Source organism: Sitophilus oryzae, unplaced genomic scaffold (assembly GCF_002938485.1).
Source record: "Sitophilus oryzae breed Bouriz unplaced genomic scaffold, Soryzae_2.0 scaffold_1385_pilon_pilon, whole genome shotgun sequence".
Lineage (NCBI taxonomy): Eukaryota > Metazoa > Arthropoda > Insecta > Coleoptera > Curculionidae > Sitophilus > Sitophilus oryzae.
The window spans coordinates 60,672-81,193 of record NW_022146043.1 but is presented as its reverse complement, the minus strand read 5'-3'; the positions used below and the strand labels follow the sequence as shown (position 1 = coordinate 81,193).

Genomic DNA, 20,522 nt, shown 5'->3' with positions numbered 1-20,522 from the left:
CGAAAAACGACTTTTGCACAATAATGATAGTCGATTATGCGTGGTAAAATATTGTTCTACACAGTGGAGGCACTAAAATTCTACTAAAAATATCAAGAAGCTAATAGATTTAGCAAATGCCTATAAATTTGATAAAAAAGCACACAATCTCTTACGTTTTGATTAGCTTTAACAATTTTAATTTGGAGTTGGACAATTTATTTTCTATAAAACCTACATTTAAGTTCAAACGTTTATTAAAAGATGTACTTTACAGTTTAGTGTGATTAAATTAGTATTAATTAAAAACAGCGCTTTGTATAGAGAACAATTATTCCACTGCGTTGAGAAGTTAAATTAAAATTTAAATTTATTTAAATGTTATATAAATAAACTTTCGAGATTTACTACGAAAATATATCAAAGAGATAATTGTTTTATATAACAAATGTTTGCTTTGTTATATTTCGTAATATTTTCTGATTCTCTATTTAAAATAATATTAAATATTAAACCGACTTTTAATAATTCTTGTGAAAAATTAACAATTAAACGTGATTTCGAATAATAAAACCAAATTAATTTTATGTAGTAATAAAAAGGTACTTTTAAATAAAACAGAACAAATATTGTATAGCTATAAATTCAGAAAATGCAAATTTTAATTTCCTATATTATTTTTTATATACAGGGTGGTCCGAACTGTATTCCGGAAACTTGGGCATCATATTCTGCAGATAAAAATAAGTAAAAAAGTTCTTATAAATGTATGTCTTAAAATGCTTAGTTTCGGTGATACAGGGTGTAGAAGTTTCATTTCTATTTCAATTTTTTCCAAATAATTTCCGAAGTAACGTTAATATTTGGATGAAAATTGGTGTCTGGGAGTTTTTTGACATAAGAAATTTGATTTCGATGTCAATATGGCTCCTACTTGTTTTTGACTGGTTTGAAGAGTAATAACTTTTCGTCCGTACCTGTAAAAAACTAGCTAATTAAGAAATACACATTTACGATGTTTTGTACGTAAAAAAGTTCTCTTGGTAAAAATCGCTACGAGTAATGGTTCTCGAGATATTTGGAATCGAAATTACCATTAGCTGTCATCATTGACATAAATTAAACATGTTGACTAATTAGTTATTACACAAAAATCATAAATTTGTAATGTTTTTTGTGCCAAAAGTTCAACAGAAACTGTTTTATCATCATTTTTTCGAAGAAAAATTTATTAGTTTAAAAAAATAAAAAGTTTCCAAATTCCAATTTTCCCAAATTTCTCGTTTCAGTCAAATAACTATCTACTCAACATGTTTATTATTAGTCAATAATGACATGTATTGACTATTTCCATTATAAATATCTTGAGAACGGTTGCACGTAGCGATTATTACCAAGAGAAATTTTTTACGTAGAAAATCACGCAAATGTATATTTTTTCACTCAGTAGTGTTATACCGGTACAGACAAAAGTTATTACTCTCCAAAACTGTTAAAACACATGTAGGTGGCGCCCCCTACAAATAGGAGTCATTTTGATATTAAAATCAAATTTCTCATGTCAAAAAACTTCCAGACATCAATTTTCATCCAAATATGGACGTTACTTCAGAAATTATTTGGAAAAAATCGAAATAAAAATGAAACTTCTACACCCTGTATCTCCGAAACTAAGCATTTTAGGACATACATTTATATAAACTTTTTTGCTTATTTTTATTAGTAAAATATGCTGCCGAAGTTTGCGGAATACAGTTCGGACCACCCTGTATATTTTATTTTGGCGCCTTTTCTGAAACTTCTCTGCCAAAAACTTTCGACCGTCCATGCAAAAATATAACTCGCAGTGTGAATAAAATTAAAATCAAAGGCGGACCATCTTTTATAAACATAATATACATAAATAAAAAATTTAGAAAGAAATTCGTATCATATTCTTCAATATTATGAACGAAAATTATATTATAGCTATTAAAAAATCGCATTGGTCCGCCTCTGGTAAGAGTGGGATTTGATGTGCTGCAAACAAAGGGATACTAGCAGTAAATCAACGGGGGTGTAATAATAAAAATCAATAGGGAGGACTGGTTCTATAGTATGCTAATAGTTTTGGGATAGTTGGAAATTGAATTTACGACTGTTGCTCGACTTCTTCAAGCGTATTGAAATATAGCGCTGTTGCTGAATTTTGAACGCTAAAATACTAAACGACATTCCAGATTTTAGGTAATAAAATTTGCATGAGACTAATAGTTGATATGCCGTTATTGTCATAAAATCATAATAATTTGTTGGTAGTAAAAATATAGAATCTTTTTACATGCAAAAATTCTACACTCAATTTTTTTCGTGAAATTTAAAGTACAATTTTTTTTATTTTTGGCCCTATTTTCATGAATTTTTTACCAAACTGTATATTTAAAAAATATCTACTTTAATTGATAAATTCATTTGTGACTAAATTTTAGGATTTGACTTATTATACAAGGTTAATCACAGGGTTGTTTTTTATCCTAACTTTAAAACACCCTGTGCTATAATTTCATGAGTAAATTTTTCTAAAACACAACTTTTCCGTTAGTTCCATGTCTTCTAAGAATTTTGTTTTTTGACCCATGTCAACACATACCTTGGTTAATTTTTAGGAGCAAAATGAAGTTTAATACCAACAATTTGCATTTTTTTAAATTAATTATTATTACGTTTTGATGTTATCTTTTTAATATTTGCGAATTAAACTTGATATAATTTATACACAGTTTGCTAAAAAATTATGAAAATAGGGCAAAAAGTAATAAAAAATATAATACTTTAAATTTGACGAAACAATTTTTTCAGTGTATAAACCAAGCAATTTTTGATTCAATAAAAAAATTAATAATACATTTTTCCAAATCAAATCCAAAGCTTTTTACGAATTAAATGAATCTCCCCCTGGTTTTATTATTGACTTTCCTTCGTGACCTTTGATTACTAACAACGCTGACATCAGTAAAATTGAGCAACGCAGAAAAAATAAATTTGCCTTATTGAAACCAAATATTTTATTTTATTAACGAACGAGTCCTCCCCTCTACTGAAAAAAAGAACATATAGGAATACTCGAACTGCTGCAAAAACGGCCTAAAATATTCTGCAAAATAAGTATGGGAACAGAGAAAAACTGAAAAAAAAATGAACTCATGCGATATCCTGGAATTAATAATGCCTGTAGGGTCTCATTCCGAGTTCGATATTTCCAGTGTTCGTTTGCCACTAAATTTGGCGTATGGAAATACGTGGAAAACTCATTTAAATATAACAAAAGTTTCTGTACTGAAACGAGAAAGAATGGATTTTGAATCAGTCGTCAATATTTTCTGAGATTTTTCCCTATTAGAGAGCTCTAGCGTAGGCAAATAGAACTATTCCATTTAAAGAAGATTACTCGTCTACAAATACCACTCTGTTAGTGGCTCTATTTAAATCGAGAGACCGTTAACAAACTAAAGATCAGAGACAATCTCTTTACATTGCTTTTAGAGAAAATAAACTAATTTTATTAAAGTTAATGTTGAAAAATAAACTCTTTCTTTTAAATAAGATGCTTTATTCAAACTAAGCTTGCAAGTGCTGTAGTTGGCAATACTATGTTGATGTCAATTTTTTTGACCTTTCTCTATCTTCTTGAAAATTTAAAAATTTTGACTTTTTTAGGAAATTACTATTTTAGGATAGATTTTGTTTTTAAATTTATAAACATATGTGGTAAATATGTGTTATACGTTAATATATCTTTTATTATCAATTTTTAATTAAGAGCCTTTAACCTAATCTATTATTGTATATCACAAGGATTTTGAAAAAACTAAACAGGCATATACCATGACAGGAAAAAATATAGTTTGCAATATTAATGGTACATTTCTTTTAATCAACTAGTGCTTAATTTTTTGATGAATATCTTCTAAAATTATAATTATGTACCTTTAAAAAATTTCGTTATAGCCGAAATAACCCCAATTATGTCCCCACTAGCAAAACCGGTGCGTAAAACTATGCTCGCTACCGTAGTTAAATTCATCTAAATATTTTATTAGATTGAATAAATAAATTATGAAATAAATTAGACCTTCTGAAAAGATACCAAAATATTTACTTTTTTATTGTCATTTTTATTTTTAAAATTTTCACAAATTATACTTCCTAACATTTTTAGAATAATTTCTATAACAAATTTTTTGTGTATTCGCTATCTAAACCGGTGTATTTGTTTAGTCTGGTGTTTTCAGTATTCTCCGATATTGGCAGCACCGGCGGAGAATGCGCGAAGCCTATAGTGTCATAAGTTGACCAGCTGATACTGAATAGGTTGTGGTCACAAGCTGCTCTAAAACATACCAGGTATTTCGTGGTAAAAATCTTTCAAATCTCCTAGTTGTTGTTTATTTAATTGCAGAAATCTCAGAAAATATATACTTTTTATAATTAATAAATATCAAATCTTTAACAAACAATAAAAGAGATTTTTTTATAAAATGTAATAAATAATGAGCATTGTAAATTCCAGGATCCGTATATTGTTTAAAGAGCAAGACACTCGCCCTGAGAACCGATTTCGGCAAATTTCGGTCGTCCTCCTCAGTGATCTGCGTCCTGTAGGTGGGTCTCTCGAACACGGGCGGGTTGTCGTTCACGTCCTTCACGTGAATGACCACCGTAGTGTAGTTTTCCTTCAAATTATCCGATGCGGCTAACCTAAGTTCGTACTACAGAGGGAAAATATAGGTTTTAGAGGTGTTAGTACAGGGATAAAATCAAAATAGGGATAGCTCGATCTACTAAGATTACAATAAGCAATCAAATATTCTAGCTAATTTTAAATCGACAAATTTAATATTTTGAACAGAATATTAGTGTTGCTGGTGACATCATAAGTAATGTCATACAAAATTTGAATCAGATAAAAGAAGATGAAAGATTCATTAAATTCAACACTGAAACTCTTTCAATCAGACAACACTGAAAACTCTTGAAATCTTTTGATCGAACAGTCCCTTATAAAATATATAATCTTAAGTATTAATATCTGTATTTATGGGTGATTTTGAACAGATCTGAAGTTATATTAAGAGGTATTTCCATTTCCTTACATTGATCGGTATGTCGACTGTATATAAATAAATTCCTGTAATTCCTGTACACAGTAATATTTTCAGCATATAATGTGTAAACGCCACGCTGGAATTCTTGCAAGGAATTAAATACGCCTGGATAAACTCGGCTTATTTTGCTTGAAAATCTTCTGGTTTACCATATTCTGTTGCTTTCTTCAATTATTAAATATCCGAATAAGACGTTGCGGAGAACGTATTATGTATGCAATTTACAGGATTTTCCACTTGGGACTTTAAAGTAATTTTTGAATTTCCCGGTTTAATAATAATAATAATCTTTGGATAAATTCTTTAGAATATTAGACCAATTTTCTGGTAAAAAAATAATATCTCCAATTTTATTAAAAGGAAGCTTATTTTGTGTTAAATAATTCAGAGTATTCTTTTCCACATTAGTTTTAAATTGCTACATTTACATTTCCTTATCAAAATATTTTTAAAACGGATTTTAACTGTTATAATTATACAGGATCAGTTTTAAATAAGTGCAAATAATTTTAGGGGTGGTATATTTCGACCCCGGAAACACGATGTGGATTTTTTCTAGATTTTTTTTGAAAATTTGAAATTTTTAAAAAAAAATTGGATTTTTTTTAGTTTTTAGTTAAAAAAAAGCATTATTTCTTGATGGCAATAAGTAGTAGATTAAATTTATAAGAGACAAAACCTAGAAAAGATCCAGTAGTTCTCAAAATTTTAGAAGAATAATCTTTTTTTTTGGAAATTTTCAAAGTAAAATAACTCGGTTATTTTGGAGTTACATATTTGAAAAACGGTAAAAAGAAAATATGTTTTTTTTATCGAGATCTACCAGCCCTGAAAATATTTGCACTTATTTAAGACTCATCCTGTATAATGTCAATCTTGGAAAATTAGGTGGTCCTACATGGTACATAATAAAAAGCTTTTTTGATTATGAAAACCACTAGCCTTTTTGTGACTGAATTTTTGATTATAGTGTTATGCTTAGTATAAGGTATCCCAAATTCAATAGTGATCATTGTGATCTTAGAAAGTACAAAAAAGGTAAAGGAGGTCAAATAATGAACAAGTTTCTCAGTTTTCTGTCCAATAAAATGAGAGGAAATATTTTGAACTACATGTCACTTTATCGCTGTTGCTTTTATCTTTTTTATAAGATGGTACTATTAAATGTCAAATGATACTTTTTGATTGCGAGATACCATAATCACCTTTTTCAAACAGGAATCAGCTGGAAAACAAGCTCGGGATCTCTACTACCAGAAATCAACAGAAGAATTAAGTTAGCATGGAGTACTTATGGAAGAAACTATTTAAATCTAGAATGCCACTCTATCTAAAGAAGAAAACATTGGACCAATGTGAACTACCAGTCATGACCTACGCATGCGAAACCTGGACACTTAAAATGGACATCATCAGGAAACGGCAGGTCGCACAATGCTCAATGGAACGAAAATTACTGGAAATAACCAAGAGAGACCGTAAAATAATAGAGTGGATACGACAAAAGACCCAGGTAGTAGATGTCTTCCACAGAGTCAAATCCTTCAAATGGCAATGAACAGGATACCTGGAAAGAAGAGCGGACAACAGATGGACTACAAAAATTATAGCATGGTACCCACAAGGAATTAAGAAACTTAGAAGAAGACCGAACCTGCAGGGATAACTTGTGCCCGCATAGCCAACAATAGACAACAATGGGCCCAACTACAAAGAGAGTATCTAAATATGTGAGGGATATTACACCATAATTGGAAATGGTTAAATACACTAAAAATGATGATGATGACTAAACGATTATAAAAAATCAATCGAGGAAAATAATATAATAAATAATTTTAAATGATTTGAATTCTGTGTTATCTCTCGTGTGGTTATCTATCATTTTTTACATTTTCTCCAAACGACTCTCTTTGCTCTGCCTTATCGAAGGATTTGACCAATTACATCTATATATCATCTTACTACCCTTTTAATTGCAACCATTATCTCTATTCATTCCAAAATCCAGTATTAAAGACCGAAAGGATTCCAATTCCGGGAATTTCCCAATTTTGCCCACTAAATCTCTGTGATTTAAGACTGTTTTGATAATAAACCGCTCGCAGCTGGTCTTTCTATCTTATTCTCTATTTTCAAAGCCGACGTCCTATATGAGAAAACGGCATACACAAACATAAAGCAGCGTTAGGACAGAGAACCGTATAACTGCCTGCGACCGTATTTTATTATTTTATGTTTACGAGAAATGGTTATAAATTTTGTTATATTAGTTTTGCAGATGGTTGTTTGTTAAAAGTTTCACATCCAACAAACAAAATTATATATTTTATAGATCAATTAACAATTTTATTTTAAAAGGTCAAGAAGCCTCGTTATTAAATTAAATTTTGCAGAGGTTTTTAAGTGACGAAAGTGAATATTAAGAAACGATTTTTTATTTGAATATTAAGAAATTTTTGAATTATTTCAATATTAAGAAACAAAATTAGAGGATTGAGAATTCTGATTCAAATTCTCATTTATTTAGAACAATTCCTAATCATCTGATATTTGCAAAATATACGGTGCGTTCCATTTAAATTAAGTTGTTATAATAATAATAAAGTTGTTGCTGTTTAAAACCAGCATTATTTAGATTAAATTTTTAGACTTCCTGTATATAATGTAGTATTATTTTTACTACCGTAACACAATATTTAATATTTACCTTTATTTCAATTGTAAAAACTGAAAATGTATTAATATACAGGGTATTCTATTAATGTTGTGTTATTTTATAATTTAGTATTTTTTTAAAAACTTTTTTTTTATTCCTTTATTTTTTGGAACAGTCTGTATCTTATGAAAACAATGTTAAATTGTAGCTCTCGTAATATATCAAAGACTCCAACACAATTTTAAAAATTCTAATCATTTAGTGGCAATACTCTCCGTCAAATAATGTGAACAAAATTGTATATTTATATTTTTGAACACCACCATACACCATTTTTATTGGAAAAAAATGTTTGTATTGCATTTTTTCAGTGTAAATAATTATTGATGGTATTACTGTGAAAAGTGAAAATAATTGCATGTTACTGCGCTTTGAATTAATAAACACGTCGGTGCGCTAGAAAACTGTCCATTATCCCCTGCCGGTCCCATGTGCTACTGGCAACAAATGCAATTTATAAAAATATCTTCATTTATATAGATGATCCGTTTTATTACCCAGAAGACAGCTGTGTTTGGCGATTTATTATATCGAACCAATTTCAATTTCAACCAACAAATTTATAGTTTGGATAATCAGGAAATTGAGATAAAAAATTGCCCTAGCCCTTTGTGTTGAATATTAATATAGACAGATATATTGTCTGCGATTCCAAAGCTCTGTTTTATCGGCGGAGCTGTTTTGTTTTCTCTTTTTTTCCTTTTGTTTAAAAGATTACAGCTGAACGAACTTTACGAATAGGAATATTATGGATATGAGCATTTTTCATTTGTAGGATCCGATATTTTTCTGTGCTCTCGTTATTGTGGTATTACCTATAAAAACATTAAAATTTACTAAGAGTATTCATTTTCTGCTGTATTTTAATAGAATACTTGCAATATATTGTATATCACTGAATTTTTTATAAACGTGCAAAGTAAATAAACCAAGAACAATCAAAATATAGGTACGTATATTTTTTAAATTTTATGGTTTTATAAAGTACCTGTTTTATAACCTACGAAGACACAAATCTAAATGGCTTTTCACCTGTTCCACAAATATTCCTAACCCATAAAAAAATGTACTCTTTAAAAAGGAAAAAAAAAACTTTTTTGTTATCTTCGGGACTTTGCTATGAATATTGTAATCTTAAACCATACAGGGTTTCAAAATTCTATGGCAAACTTGGGAAAACATAAAATAATTTTTCTCCTTTTTTTTAACTGGAACACCCAGTATATTATTTCCTTGTTAGATGGAGAATTAAAAATTAAACATTTTTTGTATTTAAAATATTTCAAAATTTTTAACGGTTTTGCGGATATTCAATTCATGGGGTTTCAACAGTAATTTTTTATCACAGCCACATTTTTGTCTGGTATTTTGGTAAAAATGATTTTTTCAGAGGTAAAAAAATCAAATTTTTGTACAAACTTTCACCCCTGATTTCACCACTTTCAAAAATCCCTACTGAGGACTAATTTTCGTCTCTTAAGTTACCTCTGCGCAAAATTTCATAGTCTTAAGACAGATTTTAAAAATGTTTATAAAAAATTTTACCCCCTTCTTAGGAAATGCATTTCCGAAAATCGCTCCTTAGAGTTACAGGGTGAGTCTTAAATAAGTGCAAATATTTTTAGGGCTGGTAGATCTCGATAAAAGAAACATATTTTGTCTTTACCGTTTTCAAATAAATCCAAAATAAAAAATTCTAAATCCAAAATTTTACTTTGAAAATTTTCAAAAAAATGATTTTTTGTTAAAATTTTGAGAACCACTGAATCTTTTACGGATATTTTTCGTGTAAATTTAATCTACTAACTATGTAGCCATATTATCAACAAATTATATTTTTTAACTAAAAAAATTTCCAAATTTTTTTCAAAGAATTCCAAATTTTCAATTATTTTTTCGTGCAAAAAAACCTCATAAACGTGTTTCTGTGGTCAAAATATACTACCCCTAAAAATATTTGCGCTTATTTAAGACTCGCCCTGTACTATATCTTCAATTATAAAATTAATGTTTTAGAATTTAGCGGAGCGTTACAAGAATATTAAATTCCAGCTGTCATTTTCGCTTCCGAAATCCGATTACAAAATATCCAGATAATAAGCTTCCTTTTATTCAAAAAATTCAGTTTAGAACCAGAAACAGGGTCAGAGAAATTCCCTTGTACCGCGTCACGTCTATAACTGCGTCAATAAAATGTAAATTTGGCCGGGCTACATTTCAATTTCAAAGAATTCGAAATCTACGCCGCGCTAAATCTTTTCTTTGTCCTGTCTCGCCGAACTCTTTGCATCCATCTCGTCGTTTTTTTTTCTACAAATTCGAAAATAATAATCCGGAAAATCCATAGAGAAAAAGTGAAAAGCTCTCGACGCGGTAATGATTTTTAAGCGATCCCGAAAAACAGAAGAAAAAAGGAAATGAGATTTTTTCGCTGATGTCAGAAACACATTTAGTATAAACAGTTTTCCGTTTTCTTGTTGGTTTTTGCTCAAAAATAAGAACGTCATTAGTACATAAGCAGATCAAAAAAAAAATGGCACATATAAAGTAAAAGCTTTTTTCGTTTTTCCTTATTTGCTAAAATTATTCTCTCCAAACTTCAGATCTATTTTCAATAATGTTAGTAATTTTTTTATATTGTAACTCCGTATATCTAAAAAATGATGATTTTTTTACTCACCCTTTTCCTTGTTTCGTAGTCCAGAGCGCCGGCTACATAGATGGCACCTGTCATGTTTTTGACGGCAAAGGCGCCACCTATGTTACCGCTTGTGATCTCGTATCGAATACGCGAGGCTGTAACAAAAAAAACGTATTATTAACTGAATAAACAAATTAAACAAAGAAAATAAAATCCTCCTACTCTAGGTGCTAGCCCATCAAGGGATAGAAGGTAAAGGTCGTCTTTTTGCGGACGACACTAGCTTCACTTGGAGCAACAAGGACGTTACGGCATTTCATAGGATTATTTTACCATTAAATCTTGGTGCGATTCCAACCTCCTGAGTCTCAACATTTCTAAAACTAAAGCTTTGTCGTATAAAAACTCGCTGCAGCTTTTTGTACTTAACAACACCACCATTGACGTCGTAAAATCTATAAAATTCTTAGGGCTTGTTGTAGACAATTCTCTAAAATGGGACATGCATATTGACGCTTTGTCGAAAAAATCTAGAAAAAATTAAGATCTGTTTCTAAGGAGCTTAACTTGTCAGTGGCTAGAACTGTTTATTATGCACTTTTTGAGTCGCACCTCAGGTATGCCCTTCCATTTTGGGGTACGTGTTGCGCGACTCAATTTGGCCGCATTTTCAAGCTCCAGAAGAGAGCTGTTCGATATTCACTGGGACGAAACAGCAGAATTCATTGCCAGGACTTTTTAAAAAAATTAAAAATATTACAACTCTTCCTTCCCTATTTATATTTGAATCCGTTTGCCTAATACGTAAGCATGGATCAGCTTCTCATGAAAGGCCATCTCACACTTATCCACTCAAGAACGCGGAGCAAGATCTTTATCTACCTACCCCACGCTCAGAGTTAGTTAAAAGTTCAATATTATACAACTCGAAAAAAATGCACAATCACCTGCCATTTGAAATAAAATCTATAACATCATTTTCTTCATTTCTCAAAGCTTGAAAACTTATTTACTAGACAAGGCTTTCTACGCCGTAAATGACTTATATTTTGACAATCTATTGATCTCTAATTTGAACATGTAAACACTGGTCTAATATTTGCTATTACTATATTTACTATAAACTTACTAAATATTTTTAAATCCTATTTTTATTTTTTTATTCTTTTGAATGATTGTAAACATTTATAAATGTTTATTTTAAACAATAAGACTGACAATGTAATTTGTATACTTGTTTTGTTTCACTTTTGTTTGTGGAACTGTATCATTAACATTTATAATAAATAAGTTTTCATGTTTTATAACTATTATCAATAGAACAGTTTATTTGTATTTAGTAGGTATTTAGTGCAAAATAAATGTTTTACAAAATAGTTTTTCTCTTTGGTAGTCATCTAGACAAGGAGTGCGGTAATGAAAATGCGTGAGTTAAGTATAATAATATTTTGAGAATAATTATTCTTACATTACAGGACTGTTAACAATTTAGTGAATTATCGTTGATTGGGTTTAATGCAATTAACTGATAATTTCCCTAGTTAAGAATCTTAACAAAAAACAAGAGCAGGACTCCATCTACCAGATACCATGTGAATACGGTGAGTCGTATATTGAATAGACAAAAATCCTCTAAATGTATGACTTAACGAACATAAAAAAATATACAAAGAGAGGGTGAAATAATAAACTCTTAAAGAAATAAAGATAATTGCAGACCATGTGCCAAGCAGTTTAATATAAAGTGGTCGGAAGCCTGTGTTGTCCATAAATGACTTCTTTAGAAAAGTGTAAATTTAAAGAAGCCATTATTAGAGCAAACAATAACAACTTCTTCAGCAATACAAATATGGAAATTTCCACAATATGGCAATCTCAGTGGAAAACCTCAAGCTTGATTGTGCCTAACTCCGTCACGGGTGTTTTGTACTAGTATACCGGGTGCGTCTGAAAAGCGACTTCTATATCTTTTTTATTTTTTCAAATAAAAAATCGAGATTTGGTATGTTAGTATCTGCCATAAATTAGGATCGATTGAGGTATTCAATTATTTTCGGCCACTTTTTGTTTCACCGGAAATGACTGCAACTTTTGACATTTTCGAATATGGTTTATTTAAAATTGCAACATGCGGTTTCATAACGACAATTTGACTCAAATACCAAGGGTGTGATACCAAATTATTCGTAAAAAATGCTTTTTTCCTCGTTCCATTTGAAAAAATTGATATATGATTAAAAATACGATTTCGGCATCTTTTAACCGACCAGGACAAAACACTAAAACATTAGACGATCAAAACTATTTTACTAAGACTCCTTGATTAAAAATTAGTGTTTTCAACACATACATTTTGTTTTAAGTAAAAATATCAAAAGTCAAATGTCATTCTATTCAGAGTATCATTTTCTATCGAATAAAGTAAAAAAAATACCGAGGGTGCCATTTAAAAATCAAAAGTTATAGCCATTTCCGATGAAACGGGAACTGGAGTAACGATTTAATGAGGTACAGCTATGGAATCTGAACACTACATTAGCATATTCAGGACAATAAGACAATTCATCTAAAAAATCTATTTTGTCCTATCCAAACCGCAACAAAAGGTTTTCTGACAAGGAAAATACCATCTCTTATTATATAAATTTAACAAATAATTACACTAACATAACTAATTTGATATCTAAATATCTAAAAGCTATTAGTTCATTGGCTAATTTATTACACCACAACGTTTCGATCTAATTTAACGGGCCTTGTTTTCCCGCCATCAAAAGATATCAATCCAGAGCTCGCAGACAATTTCAATTATTTCGCTTTTAAAATCAATTTGCAATTCAATTACCGAAAACAAGCCGACGGGATGCACTAGATTTTGAGAATTTGACAGTGACATGGACTATATTTCCTCTGCGTATTAAAACTGGAATCGACTGTGTCGATGTCGGTCAGCATGCCCGTCAACATTCCTTGTTTTGAATTAAATGTAGGTTCAGTTAATAGTTGGGTCGTATGATTATTGAATTCAGCTTAATATAATAGATCTCAAAATGCATGGTTCTTTATCTTGAATATTGTTCCGATATAGTACTGCCGACTAACAAAGAATCAAAAAAATATTTTAGTATTGAAGAATCTTGTGATGTTTTAGGCCTCCAGTGTTGTAGGACAGTATGGTAATTGCGTACGCTATCGTAAAAGCATTTCTTCATAGATTGATTTTAATATCAATAAATAATTTATGTTATTTCATTTAAATATCTGGGTATTTGGCACCACAAAACAACTTATCAATTATAAATCATACAAGTGCTCGAGTCATTATAAGAGAACCTTACTCTTGACTGCACTCAACTTCATCACAGGTGAATGCTTAACCAATATACAGGGTGGCGATTGCACCTCTCATATGATGCGGAGGATATAAGGAGAACGTTAGTTTATATCGAAATGAAATTTTGGGAGCATATGTAGATTAATAGAAAGCATTTTATAAAAATATATAGTTTTATAGATAGAGTCCCTTAAAAAAGTTACGCATCAAAGTTTATTTTGTAATGGAACACCCTATTTATTAATTGATTTTCTGATTCTAGAAAAAAATAAAGGCGAGTTTCATTAAAGAACCTACATTGTAATTTACCCTGTTGTAATAGTCTGATAGTTAAAATAACCAATGGATATTAAAGCAAATAAAATTTGACCCGCAAAGTTTAAAGGGTGAGACAAAAATGATACTGAACATTGGTTTAAATGGAACACCCAGTATATTATTGCCGATATTCAATGCAGAATTCATATATCTTTAAAACTTTAATGTTAAATTAATGTTGCCTTCCCCTTAGACAAAGATTTTCCTAGATTTTCATTTTTATGATTATGGGTCAGTATATCTTTATTATTTGATAAAATCTAGGCGGCTGTGACATACCTTTCCTTAATTTTATAAAAAATTTAAGGAAGTAGAGTAAAATATCTAACGCTAATAAAGACAATAATACAGAATTAAAACTAGATAAAAATGTATAATTATGTCATAAAAATAAATGCTGAAACTGCTTCCTTTCATGTTCACTGCATAAAATGAATCTTCTTCAATATTAATTTTGTCTCACCTTGTATAACTTTTTGGGTCAAATATTAATTTGATTTAAAGTACAATAGTTATTTTACATATTAGTCTATACCGGGGAAGAATCAAGTTAGGTAGTTTTTAATAGAATTTAAAATTTGTTCTTCATTTTTAGAAAATGTGAAATATGTCAATAAGCTTACATTTTAATCATATTATACTCTCTAATGAAACGCTCCTTTGTTTCTCTCCTAGAATCCGAAAATTATTTAATATATCTAGGGTATTCCATTATAAAAAAACACAAGGTTGATGTGTAACTTTCTTTGGAGACACCCTGTGAAACTCAATATTTTTCAAAAATGCTCTAAATTAACCTACATATGCTCACCAGTGAAGAGAGAAAACATCCCTAAAGGGGCGGCCATCACGGTCTTTCTGCCGAGGAGCAAGGGGAAAGACACCACCTACCTGCTGAGCCTTATCCAGGGTCAGAACTTCAATGTAAGGACGTCGAGTTGGCGAGTCATCAACTTGAGGGAGGAGGGTCATGATCAGGTCCTCACAATAGGAATTGACCTCAAATCCAAGGAGGCAATAGAGAAAGAGTATATATCCTCTATTATAGATACGGAACAACACCGGTATCAGGTCTAAGGAGAGACCAAGTTAAAGAGGTGGAGAAAATGGAGACAGATCCTCCAGCCTCCACCTCACGGGTTCCTCAGCCAGAGGCAAGCTCCTCGACTGTGAAGAGCGGCACGGAGGGCCAAACTCCAACCGGGGAAGGGTGTGTACCCTCGGAGGAAGAACTGTTATCAGAGGAGGATGTGTGACTCAAGGAAGGGGGCACAATAGATCTTTAAGGTCGCAGTGATTAACCCTCCCTCTTACTCATTCTACATTCATTCTACATATGCTCACACAATTTCTTTTTTTTTAGAGGATTTACCCTGTATGTTTTATACAAAACATGTCTTTTGTGAAGATACATATTCCAAAATTTATGTAAAAAAGAATCAGATAATACAACAGATAAATTCCTCAAAAACATTCAACAAAACAAGTCAAAATATGGATTCCCATTGTAAACTTCTCTTTTCACTTTAATTACCTTGTGATTGCTTCCTTTTCCCATTAGAATATTTATAGTTCTCGAATTTATATCTTTCTGTAAAACGCCGGAAACAATATGCAAACAAAGGCTGATATCTCCGCTAAAAACTTTTACAAAGTTATCATGGACACAACTTTAAATACGCTTGTACATGAGTTCTAGTTTCAGCGTTAATGCTGTGAAGTTTGTTCCTTTGTTGTTTTACATTTTTAGAATGGAAATTATCATTCCAGTTTTTATCTCTGAGCAGCAGAATAAATAGAAAACCTCATTTTAAAAATGTAACTCTAACGATGACATATAATGTTTCAAAACCACAAAGTGAATTTTTTCTTAAAAAATTAAATATATTTTTATTTTCAACTGTTAATGTTTTGCCCAAGCTTAGCTCAAATGGTGTCTTGCCTAACATGCACAGATAACATACATATGTACGGTTTTAGAATTTGACAAGTACATATAATAATATTAGCAATTGATGAAAAAAAAATAATAAAATAAAAATAAAAATATTTTTTTCCATAGCAACTGTTAAAATTGCCTTATATCTATCAAAAATAGTAGATAAATAGTACTTTAACTTTAACTTCCATTCGGAAAGCAATTAAAAAAAAGTTATTCGAGATTTAAATGGAAGTAGTTTGGATATGGCGTTTGTCGCCTCAGCCTGAATATCTGTTGGTAATTTACTTATTTCGTTTAGAGCCATTTCTGGCTCCAATTCAATCAGCAATCGACACGTAAGAGAATTAAAAAATATTGACTCAAAACTGATAACTAAAGAGAGAGCTTTATTTATTTGTTAAATTACATAGAAACCAACGCCAACCCAGCACAATATTTTTCTACTCGTAATAAATTCCGTTGATGGAAAAAAATATTGTTTTATACACGACGATAAAATTGCATTATCGATAAAATACTATTTTATAGTCTTGTATAAAAAATAACTATTAAAACTTTTCTTTATACATATTCTTTATTTAATCTAAGGCAATATATAGAAAAACACTAATAACAAAAAATCTCTTTAAAAAGGTATTTATTTTGCAGTAGCTGACATTTCTTGACTGTAAAATATAGGCCAATTTTTACCAATTTCTTGGGATTTGGGGAAAACATTTTTTTTGTTCATGTTGAACTCCCTTTGTACCAGTCGGTGTATTACCAAGAAGAATGGAACTTTTGTCACGAAATTGTATAGCAATTTATCCAATGAACGACATCAATAATGTACTAAAGCTTTTTTCGTGTTCAGTCATATCGATATGTATCCCTGGATTGACGTAAAATCTATAGCTCGCTAAAGCGCAAACAATTTTATTATTTGCAATCAATCAAATTGATAGCTTCCAGTGAGCAATTTCGGCGGAAATATTATTTCTTAGCGTACACCCACTTCATTTCAAAGAAATAAATTGGAAATTTCTCATTTTCGTGATAAAGTGTAGTTCCTAAGTCAGTTTTCTGTTGTTTGAGTGTTCTGCTGTATTTCTACATAGTATCATTTAACCGAGTCCAAATTATTTCAAATTAGAAATATCAGTGCAAATGTTAATTTACAGAATGTCGATATGACCTTTTGACATGAGAAGACATGGGAATACCTAGAAATCCAAAATTTAAAGTAATTTTAAAATCTCTCTAAATAATCTGATTCTTTTTTCACTGTTCTTTTTTCTGATTCTTTTTTGACTTTTCAGTGTTCCTTTTTTATTGAATAATGCAATTAGAGACATGTATAGCCATATTAATTATTGGTTTGTTTTAACCTTGGTTTTAACTCAACATATATACAGGGTATGTCTTAAATAAGTACGAATATTTTCAGGGCTGCTAGATCTCGATAAAAGAAACATGTTTTCTCTTTACTGTTTTTCAAATAAATCCAAAATAACCAAGTTACTTTGAAAATGAAAAAAAAAACATTTTGAGAACCGCTGGATCTTTTCTGGGTTTTCTTTCTTGTAAATTTGATTTATCTACCTATATTACCATGTTATCAAAAAATTATGGTTTTTAACTGAAAACTAAAAAAAAAGAAATCAAAAAATTCCAAATTTAAAAAAAAATCGCGAAAAAAAAGACATAACCGGGTTTCTGGGGTGGGATAAAGAAACCGTTTGTATGGGCGCAACTCATTCGCCTCGGTGGACTATACGAAAATGGAAAGATGTAGAAACAAAATATTTTATGAGTATATGTGGGAGGGCAATGTGCATAATTTAAAATTATTTTGAAATGTACAGGGTGTGCCAGAACAACACAACAAAACAACACTTTTTTGACAAGAGTTTTTTTGAAATACTACTTTTCCTATTTCGTAGAACTGAAATGTGAAAAACCTATTAGGCAAAAACCTGTAGTTGGAAATGAATTTGCCTTAATTGTTTTTTTATAGAAAATCCAATATATCTACAAGTCATCGTAATATAAATCAAAGAACTACTTCCTTATTTTTCTTGATAAAATAATAAATACTTACTTATTAAACTATTGTAGGTAATTTACATTATAAATAAAAGTAAACTGTTATAAATTAAAATAAAATTCATCAAGTAAAATCGATTTTGAAAAAAAAAATTTTGAAAAATTCATCAAGTAAAATTGTCATTTTATTAAAAAATCGTTTTTTACTCAAAATCTGAGCCAGATAGATATAAGAACCCTAATATAGTTTAAAAGAGCATTTAAATCTGCTTGGACTTATTTAAAAAAATATATAGTGTTGTATTTGAAATAACGAAGTTTTTATGAAAAATAAATATTTAAAATAGCCCAGCAATTTGTGATACCCCTGTATACATTTAAGGAAGCAATAACATTTTCAGTAAAGATTATTTCTCTGGCTTCAAAGTCAGCACAAGAATTAACTCTGAAAAGTAATGTACAGTGTGTTGACAATTTTTTTTATTATAGCATGCATATTTAAATATCTTTAAATATCTCAAAAACCAAAGCATTTAAACATATTAAACCCTTATAATAAATGCCTTATTTTATGCCCAAGAACCCAAAAATTAAATAAAATACAGGGTGTTCCATAAGAAAAAATATAACTTTGGTATGGATCTTAGTTCTGACACACCCTGTACATTTGAAAATAATTTTAAATTATGCATATTTCCTCTCTATATATACCCATAAAAAATGTTGTTTCTACGTCTTTCCGTTTTTGTATAATCAACCGAGGCGAATGAGGTGCACCACTCTGTAGTTTGATTTGACCACAGACTTAATAAAATATTTTTCTTCAAGCTTTTAGATCGTTATTCACAAATAGGAATTAAAGCATATCCCAAATCGGTAAGATCGGCCTTGGGTCGGTATTTACATGCCTAGAAGTGACACTCTCAGCTTATTCAACCATTTCCAATTATGGTGTAGCCTCCCTCACACATTTAGATACTTTCTTTGTAGTTAGGCCCTTATCCCTGCTTTTTTTCTAATATCATGGTCCCATCTCAGGTTTGGTCTTTCTCTAAGTCTACTTAAAGTATTTGTACATCTATTAATCCCAACGCAGCAGCGTTTCCTTTATTTTTTTTTGTTAACACTAAATAATAACAATAAGTGTTATTTCCACTTAGAACTCACTTAAAAATTAATTTAAGAACCTTTTTAGTTTAAATATCCCGCAAGCGAGATCTCTAGAAAGTGTTCCAAAAATCGGACCTAACTGAAAACTCCTGCATTTGCCAGACAAGGAAAAACTATCCCATTCTCAACGCAACTGGAAAAACCCAGGCCAGCAATAAAAAAGTACATTTTAAATTAAATCCGCTACATTACTTTGTCGGTTCCAGTTTTTAGCTAAATAATTATTTGTCGGTTGGGCGCCCGACACAAAAAAATCGTCCGCTTCTCTATGTTAATTGTGGCGGTTAAACTGGGCTCCCGTTTTACCGCAGGGAGCCGGACTATAATATATTATAAAACAAACGGTCGGTGGACAGATTTAGTGTCGTCTCTGTGGGACGATTCCGTAATTAATACGTGAAGTGAGTCTGTGTTTCCCCGTTAAAAACAATTTAGGGAAAATTTATCGGGTAAATTAATTTGCGTTTAGTTTAAGAGTAGTGGGGAACGTTGACAAGTTTATATTGTGTGATTGGACTAGTTTAAATTTAATAATACACTTTCAGTTTGGTTGATTCAACCAAAATGAAAGTGTTCATCAAAATTGAACGTGGAAGTTGAGAAAATTTCTACATCTGTCCATCTTCGTTGTACAACCGAAATGATTCACCCAAATTTGGCAGTTGAGTTTACACACTTGTTGACCAATATTAGCTTTGTTCTGGTTTTTGTTGACACACGAGCTAGTTGTAACGAAACGTGTTAACTCTGTTGTACGCGTGTAAAACTCTTTGTTATTGGTAGAAAACCATTTTTTACGCAAAAAATATATTTTGCGTGTAAAAATGTATTTGTTACATGTAAAAAACTATTTTTTATACCTTTTTATACCAAAAAAAAAAAAATTTTCTACATATAAAAAAACTATTTCTTACGCGTCAAAATCATATTGTTTCTGGTAAAAAAAAATACGCATGAAAAACTATTTTTTGCACCTAGAAAACTATTTTTTACACGTATCAAACTATTTGTCACCTGTAAAAAACTATTTTTACGCGAAAATATTCCTTTAATTTATTACTTTTTCAACATTTCAAATAACACTTTTTCAAACATTCCCTTCAAATTTTTGGCAATAGTAGTAATCTCTACTTTGACCTTCTAGGACGCTTAGATATGCGTTTTAAATTACTTTGTAATTATCTGTGCTTAGCTTAACGTTTATTAAGTGATTTTATAGTTAATTTTTAGAATTTTTTTTTATGTTATCG

The 20,522-nt window shown here is 30.3% G+C and overlaps 1 protein-coding gene across 1 annotated transcript in view; it reads right to left on the bottom strand.

Annotated features, from left to right (window-relative positions):
- Nucleotides 1-20,522, bottom strand: part of LOC115875376 (neural-cadherin-like) — a 125,686-nt gene that overhangs the window by 55,039 nt on the left and 50,125 nt on the right. The window contains exon 3 of the mRNA XM_030890801.1: nt 10,523-10,638. Within this exon, the coding sequence (XP_030746661.1) occupies nt 10,523-10,638 (116 nt within the window). The remainder of the gene's footprint in view (nt 1-10,522; nt 10,639-20,522) is intronic.